This window comes from Ctenopharyngodon idella, chromosome 3 (genome assembly GCF_019924925.1).
Source record: "Ctenopharyngodon idella isolate HZGC_01 chromosome 3, HZGC01, whole genome shotgun sequence".
Lineage (NCBI taxonomy): Eukaryota > Metazoa > Chordata > Actinopteri > Cypriniformes > Xenocyprididae > Ctenopharyngodon > Ctenopharyngodon idella.
This window is the reverse complement of record NC_067222.1, coordinates 9,173,637-9,193,911: the sequence shown is the minus strand read 5'-3', so window position 1 is coordinate 9,193,911 and position 20,275 is coordinate 9,173,637. Positions and strand designations below refer to the sequence as shown.

Here is a 20,275-nt window from a genome sequence, read left to right as displayed (position 1 = left end):
CATTTGCTGTTTGATTAACATTAAAAACACAGACAGCAGGAATATTAGGCTGCTGTCATGACAATGATTGATCCAATACACTGATACATTGCATTTCTCGACTGTTATACGTTCACTTAAGACATAACCTGTTTGCTAGGATACTCGCTGAGACAGGTATGTTGGCAAAATTTTGGTGTGAATTTGTCTGTTCAAATACAAGTATTGAAAGAGAATTCAGGACTGTCTGAGATGTGGCTTTCCGTGTGCACATTTTGGATGAGCGCACACATAAAATCCTCTCACAGCATGTGCAAGTTCTCTTTGAAGTCTTGTGCTTGAATGTTTAAATTGCTAATTCTTAAATGAGTTTAGTTTAAACACAGATGACAATGTGTGCTGTTTAGGTTTCACTCTATCAACACCTGGGTGATGACGGCACTCACATTGAATAAAGTTTACAAAAAGTGATTGTTTTGTCCATGTTTTTTTATTTATTTTTTATTTTATTTTTTTATCATCACTGTTGTAACGTACTGAGAAGCAAATATGCATATCCATCAACTGAAACATACTTTAGCTGACCTTTGTCTGACTGTTTTTACACATTAATTTCAACAATTGTTTCTGGAATTTTGGTGACAAATGTTTTATACATAAGCTCTGATATGAAACAAAGATAGATCCATAATTTTCTTGAAATTTAAAGGTTCTCTGTGTTATTTTGTCAGTCAGTCATGGAAGTCTGGTGTTAGTTTGAGTGGCGCACGTAATATCAGAACGAGAGAGAGTGAAAGGAATCTGTCATTTAAATAACCATAGAAACTGCCTCAAATTAACTATTAAAATAAGAATTAAGTTGTGTCTGTGGCTGCAGTAAATTTTTTATTGGTTAAAATGAATGGAGTTATCACTCCGCCTGCTGAACTAAACTAACTTGTGGAACATGCAGAAGGCAGGCAGCGGGACATGCAAAAGTTATGTTTAGCTTAACTAAAATTTATTTCGAGCTAATATAGGTGAACTTAACTCACCAGTTTTTGTTATGACCATTATGATGGCAATCCGGCCAACAGTCAGAAAAAAGGCACCAAAACCTTTCCGAGGTGAAAAACGACATGATTATTTTGCTGTTAACATTACAAGTGAAAGCATTTGAAAACATGTTTCTTTTACATAAAAAAAATTAATAATATAGGCCTACTAACCTTTTTGGTGAGTCACTTTTGTCTGTTCACTTCCACCCAGAGTTTAAAAATGGGTTTTTCACGGGCAAGTTCACTACTGTACAGGTGCTGGTCATATAATTAGAATATCATCAAAAAGTTGATTTATTTCACTAATTTCATTCAAAAAGTGAAACTTGTATATTATATTCATTCATTACACACAGACTGATATATTTCAAATGTTTATTTCTTTTAATTTTGATGATTATAACTGACAACTAAGGAAAATCCCAAATTCAGTATCTCAGAAAATTAGAATATTACTTAAGACCAATATGAAGAAAGGATTTTTAGAAATCTTGGCCAACTGAAAAGTATGAACATGAAAAGTATGAACATGTACAGTACTCAATACTTAGTTGGGGCTCCTTTTGCCTGAATTACTGCAGCAATGCGGCGTGGCATGGAGTCGATCAGTCTGTGGCACTGCTCAGGTGTTATAAGAGCCCAGGTTGCTCTGATAGTGGCCTTCAGCTATTCTGCATTGTTGGATCTGGCATATCGCATCTTCCTCTTCACAATACCCCATAGATTTTCTATGGGGTTAAGGTCAGGCGAGTTTGCTGGCCAATTAAGAACAGGGATACCATGGTCCTTAAACCAGGTACTGGTAGCTTTGGCACTGTGTGCAGGTGCCAAGTCCTGTTGGAAAATGAAATCTGCATCTCCATAAAGTTGGTCAGCAGCAGAAAGCATGAAGTGCTCTAAAACTTCCTGGTATACGGCTACGTTGACCTTGGACCTCAGAAAACACAGCGGATCAACACCAGCAGATGACATGGCACCCCAAACCATCACTGACTGTGGAAACTTTACACTGGACCTCAAGCAACGTGGATTGTGTGCCTCTCCTCTCTTCCTCCAGACTCTGGGACCCTGATTTCCAAAGGAAATGCAAAATTTACTTTCATCAGAGAACATAACTTTGGACCACTCAGCAGCAGTCCAGTCCTTTTTGTCTTTAGCCCAGGCGAGACGTTTCTGACACTGTCTGTTGTTCAAGAGTGGCTTGACACAAGGGATGCGACAGCTGAAACCCATGTCTTGCATACGTCTGTGCGTAGTGGTTCTTGAAGCACTGACTCCAGCTGCAGTCCACTCTTTGTGAATCTCCCCCACATTTTTGAATGGGTTTTGTTTCACAATCCTCTCCAGGGTGTGCTTATCCCTATTGCTTATGCACTTTTTTCTACCACATCTTTTCCTTCCCTTCGCCTTTCTATTAATGTGCTTGGACACAGAGCTCTGTGAACAGCCAGCCTCTTTTGCAATGACCTTTTGTGTCTTGCCCTCCTTGTGCAAGGTGTCAATGGTCGTCTTTTGGACAACTGTCAAGTCAGCAGTCTTCCCCATGATTGTGTAGCCTACAGAACTAGACTGAGTGACCATTTAAAGGCCTTTGCAGGTGTTTTGAGTTAATTAGCTGATTAGAGTGTGGCACCAGGTGTCTTCAATATCGAACCTTTTCACAATATTCTAATTTTCTGAGATACTGAATTTGGGATTTTCCTTAGTTGTCAGTTATAATCATCAAAATTAAAAGAAATAAACATTTGAAATATATCAGTCTGTGTGTAATGAATGAATATAATATACAAGTTTCACTTTTTGAATGGAATTAGTGAAATAAATCAACTTTTTGATGATATTCTAATTATATGACCAGCACCTGTATATTGATTTACAGAACAGAAAAATTACAGTAATGAACATATTTTCCCATAATGTATACTGTATAAACATTTAACAGTGTCTTACTGTACATATATAGTACAGTACTATTCAAATGACAGAAATCAGTAACAGTGTAGGTTTCTAGATCATTCATTCTTCTTTGCATCTGGTTAATCGTTTGTTCAATTTGATCCACACGCCACTCTAGGCACTTCACCTTTGCAGTGATGGACTTTAGCTCAGACGTCACAGCATCCACTTTTTCATTCAAGTGGGAGATCTTTCGCTCTTGTGTCAGAGCGACGGCTGACCTGCTGCATTATGTTGTCCAACTGAGACAAAATATCAATATTTACATTGTTGGCCTTTTTCTTAGCAGTGGGTGACTTGCTTGGAGTAACAGGCAGAGCTGGGATCTCCTCTTCGACCAGACTAAATGATTCCTCCTCGCTCATAGAGGCAACGCAATCATGCCCACAAGTTAACTAACGTTAACCAGTGCACATGTGCTAGCGCTAGCATACTCTTTTTCTGAGTAAGCCGAAAGTCCTCGCTCATGAATCATGGTGAAGCAAAAAGTAGTCCCCCCCAAACCCCCCATCTACATACATCATTTTTTACACAGTCTTACATCTCCAATGCAGCTCCTACTCCAGCACCTATTGCAGCACCTTGTATAACAAATCTAAGAACACCAACATTAGAACCTGCAATAAGACATAGTCCAGCAGTTGCTACGGCACCTATTGCAGCACCTCTAAAAAGACCAGGATGTACTCCAGCACTTTCTCCAGCACGTTTAAGAAGATCAGCAACTTTAAGAACAGCAGTAACTACTCCACCAGCTACTCTAATAAATATTCCAATTATTACTCCAAAACATATTCCAAAAATCAACTATAGATTCCGCTACTACAACAACATATCCAGCCCATGCTACAGCTCCTACTCTAGCACTTATTGCAGCACCTTGAAGAACAGCAGGACCCATTTCAGCACCTTTTGTAGCAACTTTAAGAACAGCAGCACGTATTTCAGCACCTATTGTAGCAACTTTAGGAAAAGCAGCAACTATTTTAACAGCTACAAGAAATACTTGTCCAAAAACAGCTCCACCAACTAAACCAATTACTCCTAAAACTACTTCACCTACTAGTCCAGAACATTCTCCAAATCTTGCACCTGCTACAGCAGCTAATCTAGCAAATTCTACATAATCAGTTATTGCACCTCCTTGAGCAAAACGTATAGCACCTAGGAAAGCACCAACTATAGCACAACGTCTTACAACTTTACCAGCAACTATTCTAGCATCTATTGTAGCAACTTTAGGAACAACAGCTCCTCTAGCACCTGCTACAGCACCTGATACAACAACATAAATAACAGCTGCAACTGCTCCAAAAAATATTCCAGAAATTACTCCAAAAACTACTTGACTACCAACTCTATCACCTACTCCAGATCCTACAAAACCTAATACAGCACCTGCTAGAGCACCTATACAAACAGCATCAACTACTCTATCACTTATTACATCATATACTGTAACTACAGCAGCAAATATGTTAGCAACTATTTTATCACCTATTGCAGAAACTTTAAGAACAGCAGCAACTACTCTAGCACCTACTCCAGTAGCTTTAGGAACAGCAGCATCTAACAGCTTTTGAACCTGTGTAATATCTCCCTCTATGTTGTTGTTGAACACATGGTATCTCTGATCATACTTTTGAATGAGTTTCTTCAGTGCTCCATTGTTATCAATGAATTTTTTTATAGTCATGTTGTTTTCCTCCAGTTGATCTTCTCCAGTGAAGAGAATCCAGGTTTTTCTTCAGGCGTTTTTCTCCCAGCAGCTTCTCGATCTTCTCCACAGTTTTTCTTTCTTCTTCAGTGAATCTGTCAGCTTTGATGACCAGCAGAAACACACAGAGACCAGATTCACATTTCTGGAGAACGTTTTCATTTATCATCTGCTGAATCTCCTCTTCACTCATATCTGTGTTCAATAATCCTGGTGTGTCATAAACAGTGACTGGAATGTCACAAACAGTTCCAGATTGCACAGTTATGTTTCGTGTGACAGATTTGGGGCTTTTCTCAGACTGTTTTACCCAGCAGGACCAAATTCACACCGACTATCATTTCCATCATTTTCAAGATGTACCCTAAAAAATAAAAAGTGATGCACACATTAAAAGTGATAATTTCCCAAATTACATCCTACATATTAGAAAATGTAATAAAGGTTATTAACCTTGACTTTCCCCTCAGTGGACATAGGTTATAAAAGACAATAATTGCATGATGAAGATGTTGAAAATCTCAATGAAGAAGTTTATCACAGTGGTATTTGTTAAAAAAAAAGAAGAAAAAAAAAAAAGAAAAGAAATTATGACGGGTATCACAGTCACAAACCCTTTACAAGACGGTTCTCTACTCTTCTATTGGGGATGTAACGATCCACGATATGATTTTCTACGATTTTAACAAAATTATTTTTAAGACAAATTATATGTCATGAACCAGGTTTTTTCTCCTTATTTCTTTTTGTTCCTCTGTCTTTATTGCCACTTTGGCCCAGCTGTTTGTCATTGCAATCAGCACTCGTGCTGATTTGCCTTCTCACCTGTTTCTCCTCCATAGAGCTAACCATCTACCACCTGCGGTGGTTCCAGGTCCGGGACAGAGCTACTGAGTTCTGCCTCCACCAGATTCATATTCCATTTTTGTTTCAGTTTGTGAACCAGCTGCAAGCGCCCAAGTGGACGGCGCTTGGCAGTCTGCTTATGTTGGACTTTATTTGAACTGTTAATAAATTCTGTTTAAATCGCTTCTTCGCTTCTGGGTCATCTGCTTCACGCAACATTATAATGGAAAAAGAGTGCTTCTATTGTTTCTCAGGCTAAATATTGTACATTTCTTTGTGAAACTTAAAAAAATCTCTTCATAAAAAAACTAAGGCTTTGCTTGTGTTCTTTCTTTTTATGTTTATCAGCATATCCACATTTTGACACATTTTGACATTTTGACATTGACAGCTTGCCCACCCAGTCAGATCCAGGGAAATATATACATTTAACAATTCTTCAATAACTTTTTTAAATTTGATTTGTTTGTTTTTTTCATGCATTAAACTCTTAATAAGAATATACTAATTCGTCTCTTCTTCAGTTACGTCACACGCCAGTAGTAGCTATTATGTTCTTCGCGCAAATATCCAGATTTCAACCAGCAGCGCCCTTTTTATGTTAAAAAATGGCTAACCCCCTATTTATGATGCATTTAATAAAGAAAAACGTCTTGACAAAGATGACAGGATGCCGTTACAACTTTTATCGTTTGAACGAGAACTAACAGATAGGCTAAATAAGTTTATGACGATATCAACATCTTCAATTCAAAACCCAGCCGATTCTGACTTGTTTAGAACAGACATGAGCCATACAAGGTAAGCTATAGGTGTTTAGTCTGGCCCGCCGTGGCATGATAATGCAATATTTTGTGCATGTAATTTGTGAGCAAGGGGTTTTCTGTACACATATAAGTCAGTGGCGTAACTACAGACAGTGCAGCCGCACTGGGGCCCGTGAGGCGGGGAGGCCCGCAACGCACGTGGGCCCTGCCACATCGCAAGCGGCCCCTGGCGGAGAAGTGACGAAAGTACAAGGTTTTGTTGTTATTGTGAGCATACACGAATGAAAGTAGACCATTTGTAGTCTTGCACCAATCTGTAGGCTATCGCCAAAAATGACGAAAGGCCTATTTTAAGCTGTTTCTGTCATGAGGTAAAAATCCATCAGAACGCGCCGGCGCGTTCGTCGGTCAGAGGGATAAAAATAGCCAATTTAGTTTCATATTTATATTTAAATATTAGGCTATAGAGCCTAATATTATTTTTTAAATGTTACCTATGTTGATTATGAAAAGTGAATAGCATGACGGATGCGCATGCAATGTCGGTAGACATGCAGCGGGTCAGACATGAGTTTGACCACTTCATTAAGAACGGGGTCTCGCCCAGGGTGTAATTCAATGTAGAACCGCCACTGGTCAATCGCAAAGCTCTTTCCCGTTTTGGATGTGTTTTGTGCGTTTTTCGCGGCATTCACACTGAAAGCCACTCAGTGGGCGTGACCGCAGTCGTAACGGTCGACGGTGACATCACGTGCATACTCTCTACATAGGCAGCCTTCCTAATGCTGTTAGCTAGGTGTTTGACCCAGAAGGGCAAAAAGGTTTTGATTGCCACAGCGTGTAGCGTGTCTGGACTGGCCACCCTCACACACACACACACACACACACACACAAAGACCATACGACGAGATTCAGCACTGTACTCAATCTGTAATGAGAGAAATAATCAGTGGAGCAACGGGGCAACAGCTTCTCCCTCTCTGGCACACAGAGTCATCTGCGGGGAAAGCGAAAGTCACATGCGTCATCAGCCTTATACACAAGTAGACTGATATCATACAATAATGGAAAAGAATGATATAAATGTAAATAAATCATACTGCATATAATATATAAATCTCTTGTTTTCTTATATATCATATTAATATTCTTATTATATTACAATAAATATATTACAATAGTGTATAATATAAAACAATTAGTATATAACATACTAAATACAATAATACAATATCTATATTATATTATTAACATATGCATTAATTCAAGTATTTGTTACAACATACTAAAAAGAAACAAATAAACAATTATAATACTATTTGTATGTATAAACCCATATTTTCACATATTGCGTATCAAAAATGGAGTAAAAGATTCAATATGTTAGCACAGAACCACATGCAGGCCGCACCACGTGTGTCGCGCATAGAATGAACCATTAAATCGGATTCTTTTTCCCGTAACACTCTCTGTACAATATGCATTAATTATCAGTCAATTAAATCTCTTTCCTCTTTGAAACAGAACTGATTGAACAACATACCTGTAATGAGAGAAATAACAGCTAGCCATGTAACGACGTTCGGCTCATTGTTGAAACGTCTGGGATTGGGATACTTTTACACTTGTGCTGTGATTATGCTAATTTTGTGATGGTTTTGTTGCGCAGACCTGGCAACCCTCCACTCCAAAGCCTAAGTGAATAGAGAGCGTGCACGTGACGTCTCCGTCGACCGTTACGACTGCGGTCACGCCCACTGAGTGGCACAAAGACTGAGCGGCAGCACTGGTTTTCAGCGTGAATGCAGTAAAAAACATACAAAACACATCCAAAACGGGAAAGAGCTTTATGATTGACTGTACAAAGAGCTTTGACACAAAACCTGAGGTATATATTTAAAGACTGCCGAAAGCTACAGAAAAAAGAAGCAAATGGATCACTGCAATTCACAGAGACAGCTGGACTCCAGGCAGAGAAACATGGATTTGTGTCAAAATTATTGGATTTTGAGGTAAAATCATATTGTATATATATTGTATTGTTATATATTATGTTGACAACTCATCAATTAAATATTTACCTTATCTTATATTCTGGACAATTGGGTGTTTTTAAATAAACAATGACAAAAACTATACAAGTTTTAGGGCTAGACAATATGACGATATATATAACATTGATATAAGTGATTACTCTGATTTAAACCTACCTATACTGTAGTTATATAGAAATATTCACAGGCAGATTTACTTTATGTATTTCCCCGGCGTCGAAATCAGGCACATATAAATGTCAAGAAACACGACTCCTGGCTGCATGTCAATATCCATTGATTAGGTTTATTTGACAAGTTGTAAAAAACACTTTCGAGTCCAACCTTTAGTGTAATCGTTTGTTTTACTCACGTTTTCGCAGTTTCCCCGTTCCCCTGCAGTTTCCCCTGTAATGTTCACAGCGCCACTCAATGGTCAAAATGAGAATGACACAACACCTTTTTAAACACAATATGGCTCCTACAAAATCCTGAACGATTTGTGCTTTTGTGTGTTCATTTGCATGATTTTTTTTTTTATGTTTGGAGTGAGAACTGTTAATATCAAGTCAAAAGTCAAAGTTTGAGATCTGAGAGGAGAATTGGCGGGAATCGATCTGGGAATCAAAGTTTTGCTGCTGCCATTTTATTTCTACTATACTTTTATCTATACATAAATGTCAATATAAATAAATAATTATTTATTAATAAATTCATAATAATATAGTTTGACAATGGAAACAAATATTGCTAGTGCTCTTTATTTTAAAGGTTTTATGATTGTTGTTGGTTTCTGCACATACAAAACTAACATTTGAATGATCTAATTACTTTGTTGTAATGAATGTAGTTATAAAATCCAACTATATTTAGATTCATTAGGACATATTATTATGCTGCTGTAGTAATATAACTGTAGTGGTTGATGAAGATGAGTGTCATTAGTATTTGTTTTTGTATTATTGTTGTATTTGTCTGTGTCATATTTCAATAGAACAGTTTTATAGGCTTTTATTCTGACTGAAATAATGGGTTTCTAACAGTAAACACTCAGAATAAAGTGACATGATCTGCTGATGATCCTGAATGGCTTGTTTAATGAGTGTTGATAGTCTGAGGATCATCAGCTGCTGAAAAGACTCTTTATTTCATGTTAATAGTTCCTGGTTTCACCTCATTTATTATGCTGATGTCTTCAGATCTGCTGTAAATTGACACTTAAAGGAACAATATGTAAATTTCACCATTAGAGGCCACTTATTCAAACAAAAGCATAGCTTCATGGTGCCTTGATTTCACGAAATTATGGGAGGTGTTGTCTTCACGTCTACAGCCAGTGGAAAAGAATCCAATGGGATTCAGGCAGAAGTCATATTTATGGATAAGCTAATGAATTAAAGATTTATTAACATTACTGTTAATTAACTTTGTGCCTTTAATTAACAACACTGTTTTATCATATTAAATACATCTGTGTGTTGAAAGTTGTTTTAATGCTGCTGTGTTGAGCTATATAACATGATTCGCTTTCTGTCGATGAATGTTTCCAAACAGTTGCTCACCTGTCTAATAAAACACAATATATTAAAGCGTCTTTGGTGTTTCCACGGTTTCTACAAAATAAGACCAGAATCCGATTGGTGACGCATGGACAGGGCCCGTGTCCTAGTCAAGATTGCTGGATTTAAACAGTCTTGGAAACATTTGGGATAAAGCAAGTACACAAGTAACAATATATATATATATATATCACTGTTCTAGTGCTTTTTTGGATATTTTAATCTAAAATCATATTATGCCTCTAAAGCTTGTTTCATTGGTGTCAATAGACTGAGAGTTGTTGTTGGTTACAAATATCTACATTTATTTCTTAAGTTTTTTTTTTTTTCTGACCATTATTTATAAGAATTGACATTGCATTATATATATATATATATATATATATATATATATATATATATTTATATATGTATATGTATGTGTGTGTGTGTGTGTGTGTGTTTTTGGCAGATCAGCTCCTCCCACACTGCAATTCATTACCAGTGAAGCTCCTCCCACATCAACTCACCAATAAATGCTGGAATATTCCCATCAGATGAGCATCAGAGCATCAGGAAGAGCTGAAATCTGCAAAGACTGAGTTTATTAAAGAGGACAGTGAGAACATGAGTGATCCAGAACCCTGCAGAATGAAACACACTGAAGATACTGAAGAACAAAGAGGTTGGTGTTTATTCTTCATTCATGTTAGAAAGATTCAAGATTTAGATTAATAGAAATAGGATTTTTTTTGTTTTTATCATTAAACCATAAACACCAAACTGTAAGGTAACTTGGTTAATGAATGTGACCAACAATGTAAAGTTTGTGAGATAATGGTTTGAGATTATTTTCTTGTCCTCCCATCATGCTGTAGAAGAAAGAGCCTAGATGATGTCACTTCCTGGATGTCACAATTTAAAAAAATACTCTGTTTTTGAAAGGAGGAAAATCTTGTCATGTTTAACATGGTTGCACAGGTTAAATATCTAAATATTTAATATTTAATGTTAATATCACATTAGAAAAGTGGGATTTGTCTATAATGTTTTAAAAATATTAAATGGAAGATCAGTGTACCTCATTCGTGGAAACGTTCAGGGATGTATTAATTTACATTTACTTTGAATAAATACTTTGACTGTTGCGATCCCATCGGACTTATGATAGCTGCCTGAATCGTAACAAAGCACTGTTCGCCAGAGGACAACCGACTAAGCCTGGTTTCTCCCAAGGTTTTTTTCTCCATTTTAACACCTGTTTGCCACCTGTTGTCACCTGTTGGAGTTTGGGTTCCTTGCCGCTGTCGCTTTTGGCTTGCTTAGTTGGGGACACTTGACATTTGATATTCAACAGTGTTTTGATCTGCCTGCATTGACACCATTGTATGTGAACTGAACTGAGCTGGATGATGACATCACTGTTTACTCCAGTGCTGATATAGATAAATGAACTAAATTAATAACTATTGATTCTTACATCGGAATGAATTAATACTGAATTTACTTAAGATGGATAATGACACAATTTTCTTTAAGAGCTGCTGTGCAGCAAAAATTATATACCAGTTATCACTGTAAAGCTGCTTTGACACAATCTGCATTGTAAAAAGCGCTATATAAATAAAGGTGACTTGAGTTGACTACTATAGCAGTTGTCTGCTTGGTTACATTGGGGCTCACTTTTATGTCCTTTCACTTCACATTTCTCTCTTTGAATTATTTTGATGTACTGAAAGGAAATTAATTATTTTTTTCTGTTTTCTCTTTCATTTCAGACGTGATGGAAGAGAGTGAGGAGAGTGAAGAACTGACTGAAGTGGAGGAGAAACATGTCAAACCTGGAGAAAAACCTTTGAGTCGCTCAAAGACTAAAAAGACATTTTTAAAGAAAAGAAGAGCCAAGAAATCTACAACCTGCACTCAGTGTGGAAAGAGTTTCACAAACAAACAAAATCTTAATCAACATATGAAAATCCACACTGGAGAAAAGCTGTTTACATGTGATCAATGTGAAAAGAGTTTCCTACGTAAATATAGTCTTGAGATTCACATGAGAGTTCACACTGGAGAGAAGCTGTTCACATGTGATCAGTGCGGCAAAACATTTCTTACCTCATCAAACCTGAAGGCACATCTGATGGTTCATACGAAGGAGAAGCCACATTCATGTTCTGTGTGTGGAAAGAGTTTTTCACAGCGGAAACATTTACAGAGACATGAGAAAATTCACACTGGTGTGAGAGATTATATGTGCTTTGAGTGTGAGAAAACTTTTACTTCAGCAAACTGCTTAAAAGAGCACCAGAGGATTCACACTGGAGAAAAACCTTACAAGTGTTTACACTGTGACAAGAGATTCAGTCTGTCATCAAATCTGAAAACACATGAGAGGATCCACACTGGAGAAAAACCTTACAAGTGTTCACACTGTGACAAGAGTTTCAGTCATTCATCATCTCTGAAAAGACACGAGAGGATCCACAGCAGAGAGAAGCCGCACACGTGTGATCAGTGCGGAAAGAGTTTCACTATTAAAAGTGACCTGAAGATACACATGAAGATCCATGCAGTGGAGAAACCACATCAGTGCACATTCATTCATTCATTCATCATGACACAAAATGTGGACCAATAAGATATAAACTTTGAGCTGCTGCAGAGACATGTCTGAGAGCATTTGATGACACCAGTGAAACCAGCATTAAAGATTGAAATTACTTCAAATCAAACATCAGCATTTCATGAACACTTTGAACTAAGAGTAAACCATGATTAACAAGTTGTTTGTGAGAAACAGTCCTTCAAAAGTCACACTTTAGCCATGTGACACATTTACAGCTTTAAAATGCCTAATAAATCATATTTCACCCAAGTGTTTTCAACCCAAATTTCTCTTGAAGCCAATACGGAAGTGACGTAAACTGCAGTTCATCGACTGGCCGCTAGAGACAGGCTCCAAAAGAGAACAGAATCTCATTGAGTCCCATGTTAAAATGCCCAACTTTACAGCAGACAAAAAACATGTTTACAGCCTGGTACAAATTGTGGTTTTGGTCTATACTGCTAAATTTGCCCTTAATGACAACTCTGAGGGGGGTGAATGTTTTTTATAACAACACAAATTACAATTACCGGTGCTGGAGCATCTATATTGTAAAAAAGACACCGTAGAAATTTCAAATAATGTAACTTATCTTTATTAATATATTACATAGTAAATAAAATAGATAGATATCGAATTGAATTGACATTAAATGACATCGATCACTGAATGAAGTTACCGCAGCGCCTTCTCTTCCCTCATTCAGTTTCAGCGTCGAGTCTTCTGAGGTGAGGTGAGCAATTCATGAGCAATATTAGTGAGGTTACATCAATAAAGAGAAAAATAGTTCAGTCATTTTCATATGCAAAAAGGTGTATTATACCAACACCCTTATTATTCAGTAAAGAGAGAGAGATCTCATTCGTTTTCACTTGCTAATTTTTTGTATTTGCTTCAATGATTGATTAAACTCATTACTCCTTTATCAACAGCTTATTGTCCTTTTTTATTTTACGCTCATTCTGCTCTTATGATTGCTTTTTGAGCTTTCTGTGTTTTAATTTTCTCAGTAGAGCTTTTAAAAGCCTGAAAAATTATACTTCACCGCACACATGACTGTTACGGACTGATACACAGGAGACACAGAGGTACACGTAGAATGGAGTTGTATTGACAAACAGCAGTGGTAGACAGTAAAGCAGGTAAGTAAGCTGGCAGTGTGATGTCTTGAAACTGATACAGTCCTTTATCTTACAGGTGAAAGTGACGTAGAGGGCTGGATGATCAAAGACGGTGAGCACACAGGATGGAGGTGAGTAGACACATACAGACATTGGAGCACGGGGAATACAGGGAGATCGCTGGAGTGGAAACGGAAGGTCCTTGGGTAGGCTGGAGACAAACATCGGGAGTAGTCCTTTGTATAAACGAAACCAGACAACTGAGTGAGGAGTGTAGCATGCTTAAGAATGCTGGTGATTAGTGAGCTGATGGAAAGCAGGTGCGTGTGATTGGCTGATCAGGAGTGGTGATGAGGAAGTGTGTGCAGGTGGGGCAGGGAGGATGATGGGAAATGGAGTCTTTGGAAGCCAGGACAGACTGTGACAGTACCTCCCCCTCCCGGTAAGCACGTCCTCGCCCCATGGATGGAACTCCGCTCCTGTCCCTGAGTCAGCTCCAGACTCCGCTCCAGTCCACGAGCCCGCTCCAGAGTCTGCTCCAGTCCCTGACTCCACTCCACGAGCCTGCTCCAGAGTCCGCTCCAGTCCACGAGCTCACGAGTGGCCTTGGTCAATACGGCCGCAGGTACCCCCCCAAATTTCTTTTGGAGGATCTGCGCATCCCTGGGCTGGAGCGGACTCTGGAGCAGGTTCGTGGGCTGGAGCAGACTCTTGGACTGGAGCGGAGTCAGAGACTGGAGCGGGCTTGTGGACTGGAGCGGAGTCTGGAGCTGACTCTGGGACAGGAGCGGAGTCTGGAGCTGACTCTGGGACAGGAGCGGAGTCTGGAGCTAACTCTGGGACAGGAGCGGAGTCTGGAGCTGACTCTGGGATAGGAGCGGAGTCTGGAGCTGACTCAGGGACTGAAGCCATCACTGGACTCTGGTCGCGGGCTAAAGCCATCACTGGACTCTGGTCGCGGGCTAAAGCCATCACTGGACTCTGGTCGTGGGCTAAAGCCATCACTGGACTCTGGTCGCGGGCTAAAGCCATCACTGGACTCTGGTCGTGGGCTAAAGCCATCACTGGACTCTGGTCGCGGGCTAACACAGACACAGGAGCTGATTCAGGGGCTGGAGAAGACACTGGAGCAGGTTCAGAAACAGAATAAGACTCTGGCGTGAACTCAGGGACAGGAGAAGATACTGGAGCAGATTCAGGAGTTGGAAGTCAAGTCAAGTCACCTTTATTTATATAGCGCTTTTTACAATGCAGATTGTGTCAAAGCAGCTTTACAGTGATAACTGGTATATAGTTTTGGCTGCACAGCAGCTCTTAAAGAAAATGGTGTCAGTATCCATCTTAAGTAAATTCAGTATTGATTTATTCTGATGTAAGAAACAATAGTTATTAATTTAGTTAATTAATCTATATCAGCACTGGAGTAAACAGTGATGTCATCTTCCAGCTCAGTTCAGTTCGCATACAATGGTGTCAATGCAGGCAGATCAAAACACTGTTGAATATCAAATGTCAAGTGTCCCCAACTAAGCAAGCCAAAGGTGACAGCGGCAAGGGACCCAAACTCTAACAGGTGACATCAGGTGGCAAACGTGTGAAAATTGAGAAAAAAACCTTGGGAGAAACCAGGCTTAGTCAGGGGCTAGTTCTCCTCAGTGTTTTTTTTTTTTTTTTTTTTATGATTCAGGCAGCTATCATAAGTCAGATGGATCGCAACAGTAAAAGTATTGAAGGGGTGGATTGTCTGAAAGGAAAAGTAACTGAGGGATAGTACAGTCTGATTGCCAAATACAGAATTTTTCTGTATTTTAGGAGTCAGTCTGCATGGGAGTACTTTCCTCTGGGGTCATCTGGGTCTTTCCTTCACTGCATGGGCATGAGTTGCATTATTCACTACACCTTTTTAAAGTTGTTGGTTGATGGTCTGGTCGTCAGTGCACGTGTGGTGTGTGCTCTTGAGGCCGTCGGTCCCTGGCCCAGTGACTCTTTCTCCTCCTCCCGCAGGCTTGGTTGATCTTGCATTCAAGAATTGTGGGTAATGATCTTAATATTTGACTTAAAGTCTAGACATCTTAAAATTGTGATTCTCTCTTTTTAGATGGTTATATATGTGAAGTTGATGTATTGAATCATTTCTGTGGGTATAAAACCCCAGTGGCGAATCAAGTGTGATCTTTGGGTATCACTCGGTTACATGTACATCGAGCCTATAATGAGCAACGTGAGATTTTAAATCTATACATAAATGTTAATATAAATGAACTATTTATTTATTCATATTATTATGAATTTATTAATAAAGTTTGATACTGGAAAACATTGCTGGTGTTTTTTTATTTTTAAAGGTTTTATGATGTTGGTTTCTGCACATACAAAACTGTAACATTTGAATGATCTAATTACTTTGTTGTAATGAATGTAGTTATAAAATTCAACTGTATTTAGATTCATATGGACATATTATTATGCTGCTGTAGTAATATAACTGTAGTGGTTGATGAACAGTTTTATAGGCTTTTATCATATATCCTGACTCAAATAATGTGTTTCTGACAGCAAACACTCAGAATAAAGTGACATGATCTGCTGATGATCCTGAATGGCTTGTTTAATGAGTGTTGATAGTCTGAGGATCATCAGCTGCTGAAAACACTCTTTATTTCATGTCAATAGTTCCTGTTTTCACCTCATTTATTATGCTGATGTCTTCAGATCTGCTGTAAATTGCCACTTAAAGGCACAATATGTAATTTTCACCATTAGAGGCCACTTATTCATAACAAAAGCATAGCTTCATGGCGCCTTGATTTCACTGAATCATGGGAGGTGTTGTCTTCAGTGATATATATATCACTCATGGGAGGTGTTGTCTTCAAGGTGATATATATATCACTGTTCTAGTGCTTTTTTGGATATTTTAATCCAAATTCATGCCTTTAAAGCTCATTTCATTGGTGTCAATAGACTGAGAGTTGTTGTTGGTTACAAATATCTACATTTATTTCTTATTATGTTTTTATGCTTTCAACTGTTTTTCTGACCATTATGGTTGTCCATTAGTATAAAAACAAACTCAGTAACGGATGTACTTTTTTTATTTTGGCGGATCAGCTCCTCCCACACTGCAATTCATCATCAGTGAAGCTCCTCCCACATCAACTCACCAATAAATGCTGGAATATTCCCATCAGACGAGCATCAGGAAGAGCTGAAATCTGCAAAGACTGAGTTTATTAAAGAGGACAGTGAGAACATGAGTGATCCAGAACCCTGCAGAATGAAACACACTGAAGATACTGAAGAACAAAGAGGTTGGTGTTTATTCTTCATTCATGTTAGGAAGATTCAAGATTTAGATGAATGGAAATGGGATTTTTGTTGTTTTTATCATTGAACCATAAACACCAAACTGTATCAAGTAAATTAACTTTCCAGAATATCTGACAGGGTTGTAAGCATAACTTAAGCAAAATCTGATTCATAGTTACTGATAAAGTTGATTAGCTTCTTGTCCTCCCATCATGCTGTAGAAAGAGCCCAAACGATGTCACTTCCTGGGTGTCACAATTTAAGAAATGAGAAATGCCCATTTTCCTTAAAATGAGGAAAATCATGTCATGTTTAACAGGGTTACACAGGTTAAATATCTAAAAGTTGGTGGCAAAATATGAACGTATCATATATTTTAATGTTAATATGACATTAGAAAAGTGGGATTTGTCTATAATGTTTTAAAAATAATAAATGGAAGATCAGTGTACCTCTTTCATGGAAACTTTCAGGCACGTATAATTCATTTATATAAGCATTAAAGTGATCGTAATATTTTATAGCAGTTGTCTGCTTTGTTACGTCAGGGTTCACTTTTATGACCTTTCACTTCATATTTCTCTCTTTGAATTATTTGAATTATTTTGATGTACTGAAAAGGACATCAAACATTGAGGACATTTTCTCTTTTTTTTTTTTTCTTCCATTTTGGATATGATTAAAGAGGAGGTGGAAAGTGAAGAATTGAGTGAAGTGGAGGAGAAACATCATGTCAAACCTGGAGAAAAACCTTCGAGTCGCTCAAAGACATTTTTAAAGAAAAGAAGAGCCAGGAAATCTGCAACCTGCGCTCAGTTTGGAAAGAGTTTCACAACCAAACAGAGTCTTGAGCATCACATGAGAGTTCATACAGGAAAGAAGCCGTTTGCATGTGATCAATGTGGGAAGAGTTTCAGTCATTCAACACAACTTAAGAGGCACATGAAAATCCACACTGGAGAGAAGCCGTTTACATGTGATCAATGTGAAAAGAGTTTCCTACGCAAATGTAGTCTTGAGATTCACATGAGAGTTCACACTGGAGAGAAGCCGTTCACATGTGATCAGTGCGGCAAAACATTTCTTGATCTATCAAACTTGAAGGCACACCTGACTGTTCATACGAAGGAGAAGCCACACTCATGTTCTGTGTGTGGAAAGAGTTTTTCACTGCTGTCATATTTACATAAACATGAGAAAATTCATACTGGTGTGAGAGAGTACATGTGCTTTGAGTGTGAGAAAACTTTTATTTCAGCAAACAGATTAAAACGGCACCAGAGGATCCACACCGGAGAAAAACCTTACAAGTGTTTACACTGTGACAAGAGATTCAGCGATTCATCATCTCTGAAAAGACACGAGAGGATCCACACTGGAGAGAAGCCGCACACGTGTGATCAGTGTGGAAAGAGTTTCATTATTAAAGGACACCTGAAGCGACACATGAGGATCCATGCAGTGTAAAAACCACATCACCACAGTCTGAAATCACAGTAAGTAGATCATCTTTATGTGTTGAGCAAGCAAAGTTAGTTTCCTAACAGCCACATTGAGCGACAGGACAGTTTGTTGGTTTAGAAATGTGTTTTTCACTGCTGTAAATCAACACGATCGGTGAGCACATGATTAAAATATAATCAGGTTGTTTGTTATTTTCATGATCAATTTCATCAATTAGTTCTTGCTGCCCCAGTTAATTTAAGTTTTTTTTTTATCATAAAAAAATTAAGAAAATGAAACATCATGATACTGAAGAACAAAGAGGTTGGTGTTTATTCATGATTCCTCATTCATTCATTCATCCATTCATTCATTCATTCATTCATTCATCATGACACTGAAGAACCATAATCTTTTCTTCAGAGAATATTTCTACTATTTTCTTTGCCCTTCAAAGAAATGTGGACCAATAAGATATAAATTTTGAGCTGCTGCAGAGACACGTCTGAGAGCATTTGGTGGCACCAGTGAAACCAGCATTAAAGATTGAAATGACTTTAATTCAAACATCAGCATTTAATGAACACTTTGAACTACGAGTAAACCATGATTAGCAAGTTGTTTGTGAGAAACAGTCCTTCAAAAGTCACACTTTTGCCATGTGAGACCTTTACATTTATGTCTTTGCAATAACAAGAGAGTGTGTGTAAATGACCATTAAATTCCCAATCTCTGAAGTAGGCCGTCATCTTTACCTCCAACCATAGAGGGCAGTGTTGCCATAGAATACCTGAGAAAGGCTTTCACAAGAAAGGACTTTATTATTGAAAATGTTACTTAAAAAAAAAAAAAAAAAAACCTTTTGTTTGTTTTGGTTGACTAATAATTCTCGCTGCATACTTAATACTGGACATTGTATTCTTATTTGTTTTACAAGAGTGTTTACATTTTTACCACACATGCCTTTATTTTGAAGTCTGGAAAAGGAAGTGCAGCGGCACCCTGTGTGTTCATTGGCGCACTTTTTACGTGAAACATCATTCTGATTTAATGTTACCAGAGAAAGGATGAACTTTTGGGTACACACTGTACAAATGTTTGTTTAAAAAGGTTTCTTTCTACATCTTAGCTCCTGGCTGAAGGGCACAAGCTCTTACGGTGTTTTTGGAAATTAAATTCTTTACAAACATCAGTTCCTGAGAGTAAATTGCATCTGTTCAGCCGGGAATGCTACAGTGTGTTTTCACATTTGTCTCTCATTTGAAATCTCACATGATTTAATGTTTCTTTTAGACCTGATGGACGTGCACAAGAAGAGAAAAACTGAAGCCAAAACATCTGTCCCCTGCTCTCAGTGTAAAAAACATTTCACATGTAAATCAAGGCTGAAGATTCACATGAGATTCACACTGGGAAGAAGCGGTTCAGACTTTCTTTCTGAAAAAAACTTTGAAGGCAAAGTTCAGGAGCTGAACTTTTTTGATAAGAACATCTTGTTTCTCTTCCACTTCTACTCTTCCATGCAAATGCAAGATATGCTTTCATGTAGCTTTGAAACTAAACACTTTGCTTCTCTTCTTCTGTTGAGATGCTTTGACTCTCTTATATAAGCCATAAAGAGAGAGATCTGTCTTATTTGAAGTTCCCGTTTGAAGTTTCCAGTCCCGTTTGAAGTTCCAGTCTTGTTTGACAACTGAATATGCTGGAGATTGTTTCTGGATGAGAGCAGAGGATTTTTCTTGAAACCCTTCTGAACAACTTGTGGGGATGTAGGTGCCGTTTGATAATTTTTTTTTAGGCTTTCTGAGACTCAAGACTCAACTAATCTCTGCAATTCTCCAGCTGTGATCCTTGGAGAGTCTTTGGCCATTCAAACTTTCCTCCTCACTTCACATTAGGACGACTTAGACACACGTCCTCTTCC

General features: G+C 38.1%; 2 protein-coding genes across 2 annotated transcripts; both read left to right on the top strand.

Moving 5' to 3' along the window:
* Window positions 1-10,330: 10,330 nt before the first annotated feature.
* LOC127510002 (gastrula zinc finger protein XlCGF52.1-like) lies at window positions 10,331-13,364 on the top strand. Its single transcript, XM_051889478.1, has 2 exons — window positions 10,331-10,558; window positions 11,652-13,364. Exons 1-2 carry the CDS (start codon window positions 10,501-10,503, stop codon window positions 12,509-12,511), a joined length of 918 nt encoding a protein of 305 aa, XP_051745438.1. The 5' UTR covers window positions 10,331-10,500; the 3' UTR covers window positions 12,512-13,364.
* A 4,078-nt stretch (window positions 13,365-17,442) lies between these two features.
* Window positions 17,443-18,375, top strand: LOC127510199 (gastrula zinc finger protein XlCGF49.1-like). The gene has a single exon (XM_051889773.1). It carries the CDS (start codon window positions 17,584-17,586, stop codon window positions 18,373-18,375), a length of 792 nt encoding a protein of 263 aa, XP_051745733.1. The 5' UTR covers window positions 17,443-17,583.
* The last annotated feature ends 1,900 nt before the right edge of the window (window positions 18,376-20,275 follow it).

Coding starts and splice junctions, on each gene's coding strand:
- LOC127510002 (XM_051889478.1), top strand. CDS start 10,501: ATGAGTGATCCAGAACCCTGCAGAATGAAACACACTGAAGATACTGAA. Junction 10,559..11,651: donor AGATACTGAAGAACAAAGAG/GTTGGTGTTTAT, acceptor CTTTCATTTCAG/ACGTGATGGAAGAGAGTGAG.
- LOC127510199 (XM_051889773.1), top strand. CDS start 17,584: ATGATTAAAGAGGAGGTGGAAAGTGAAGAATTGAGTGAAGTGGAGGAG.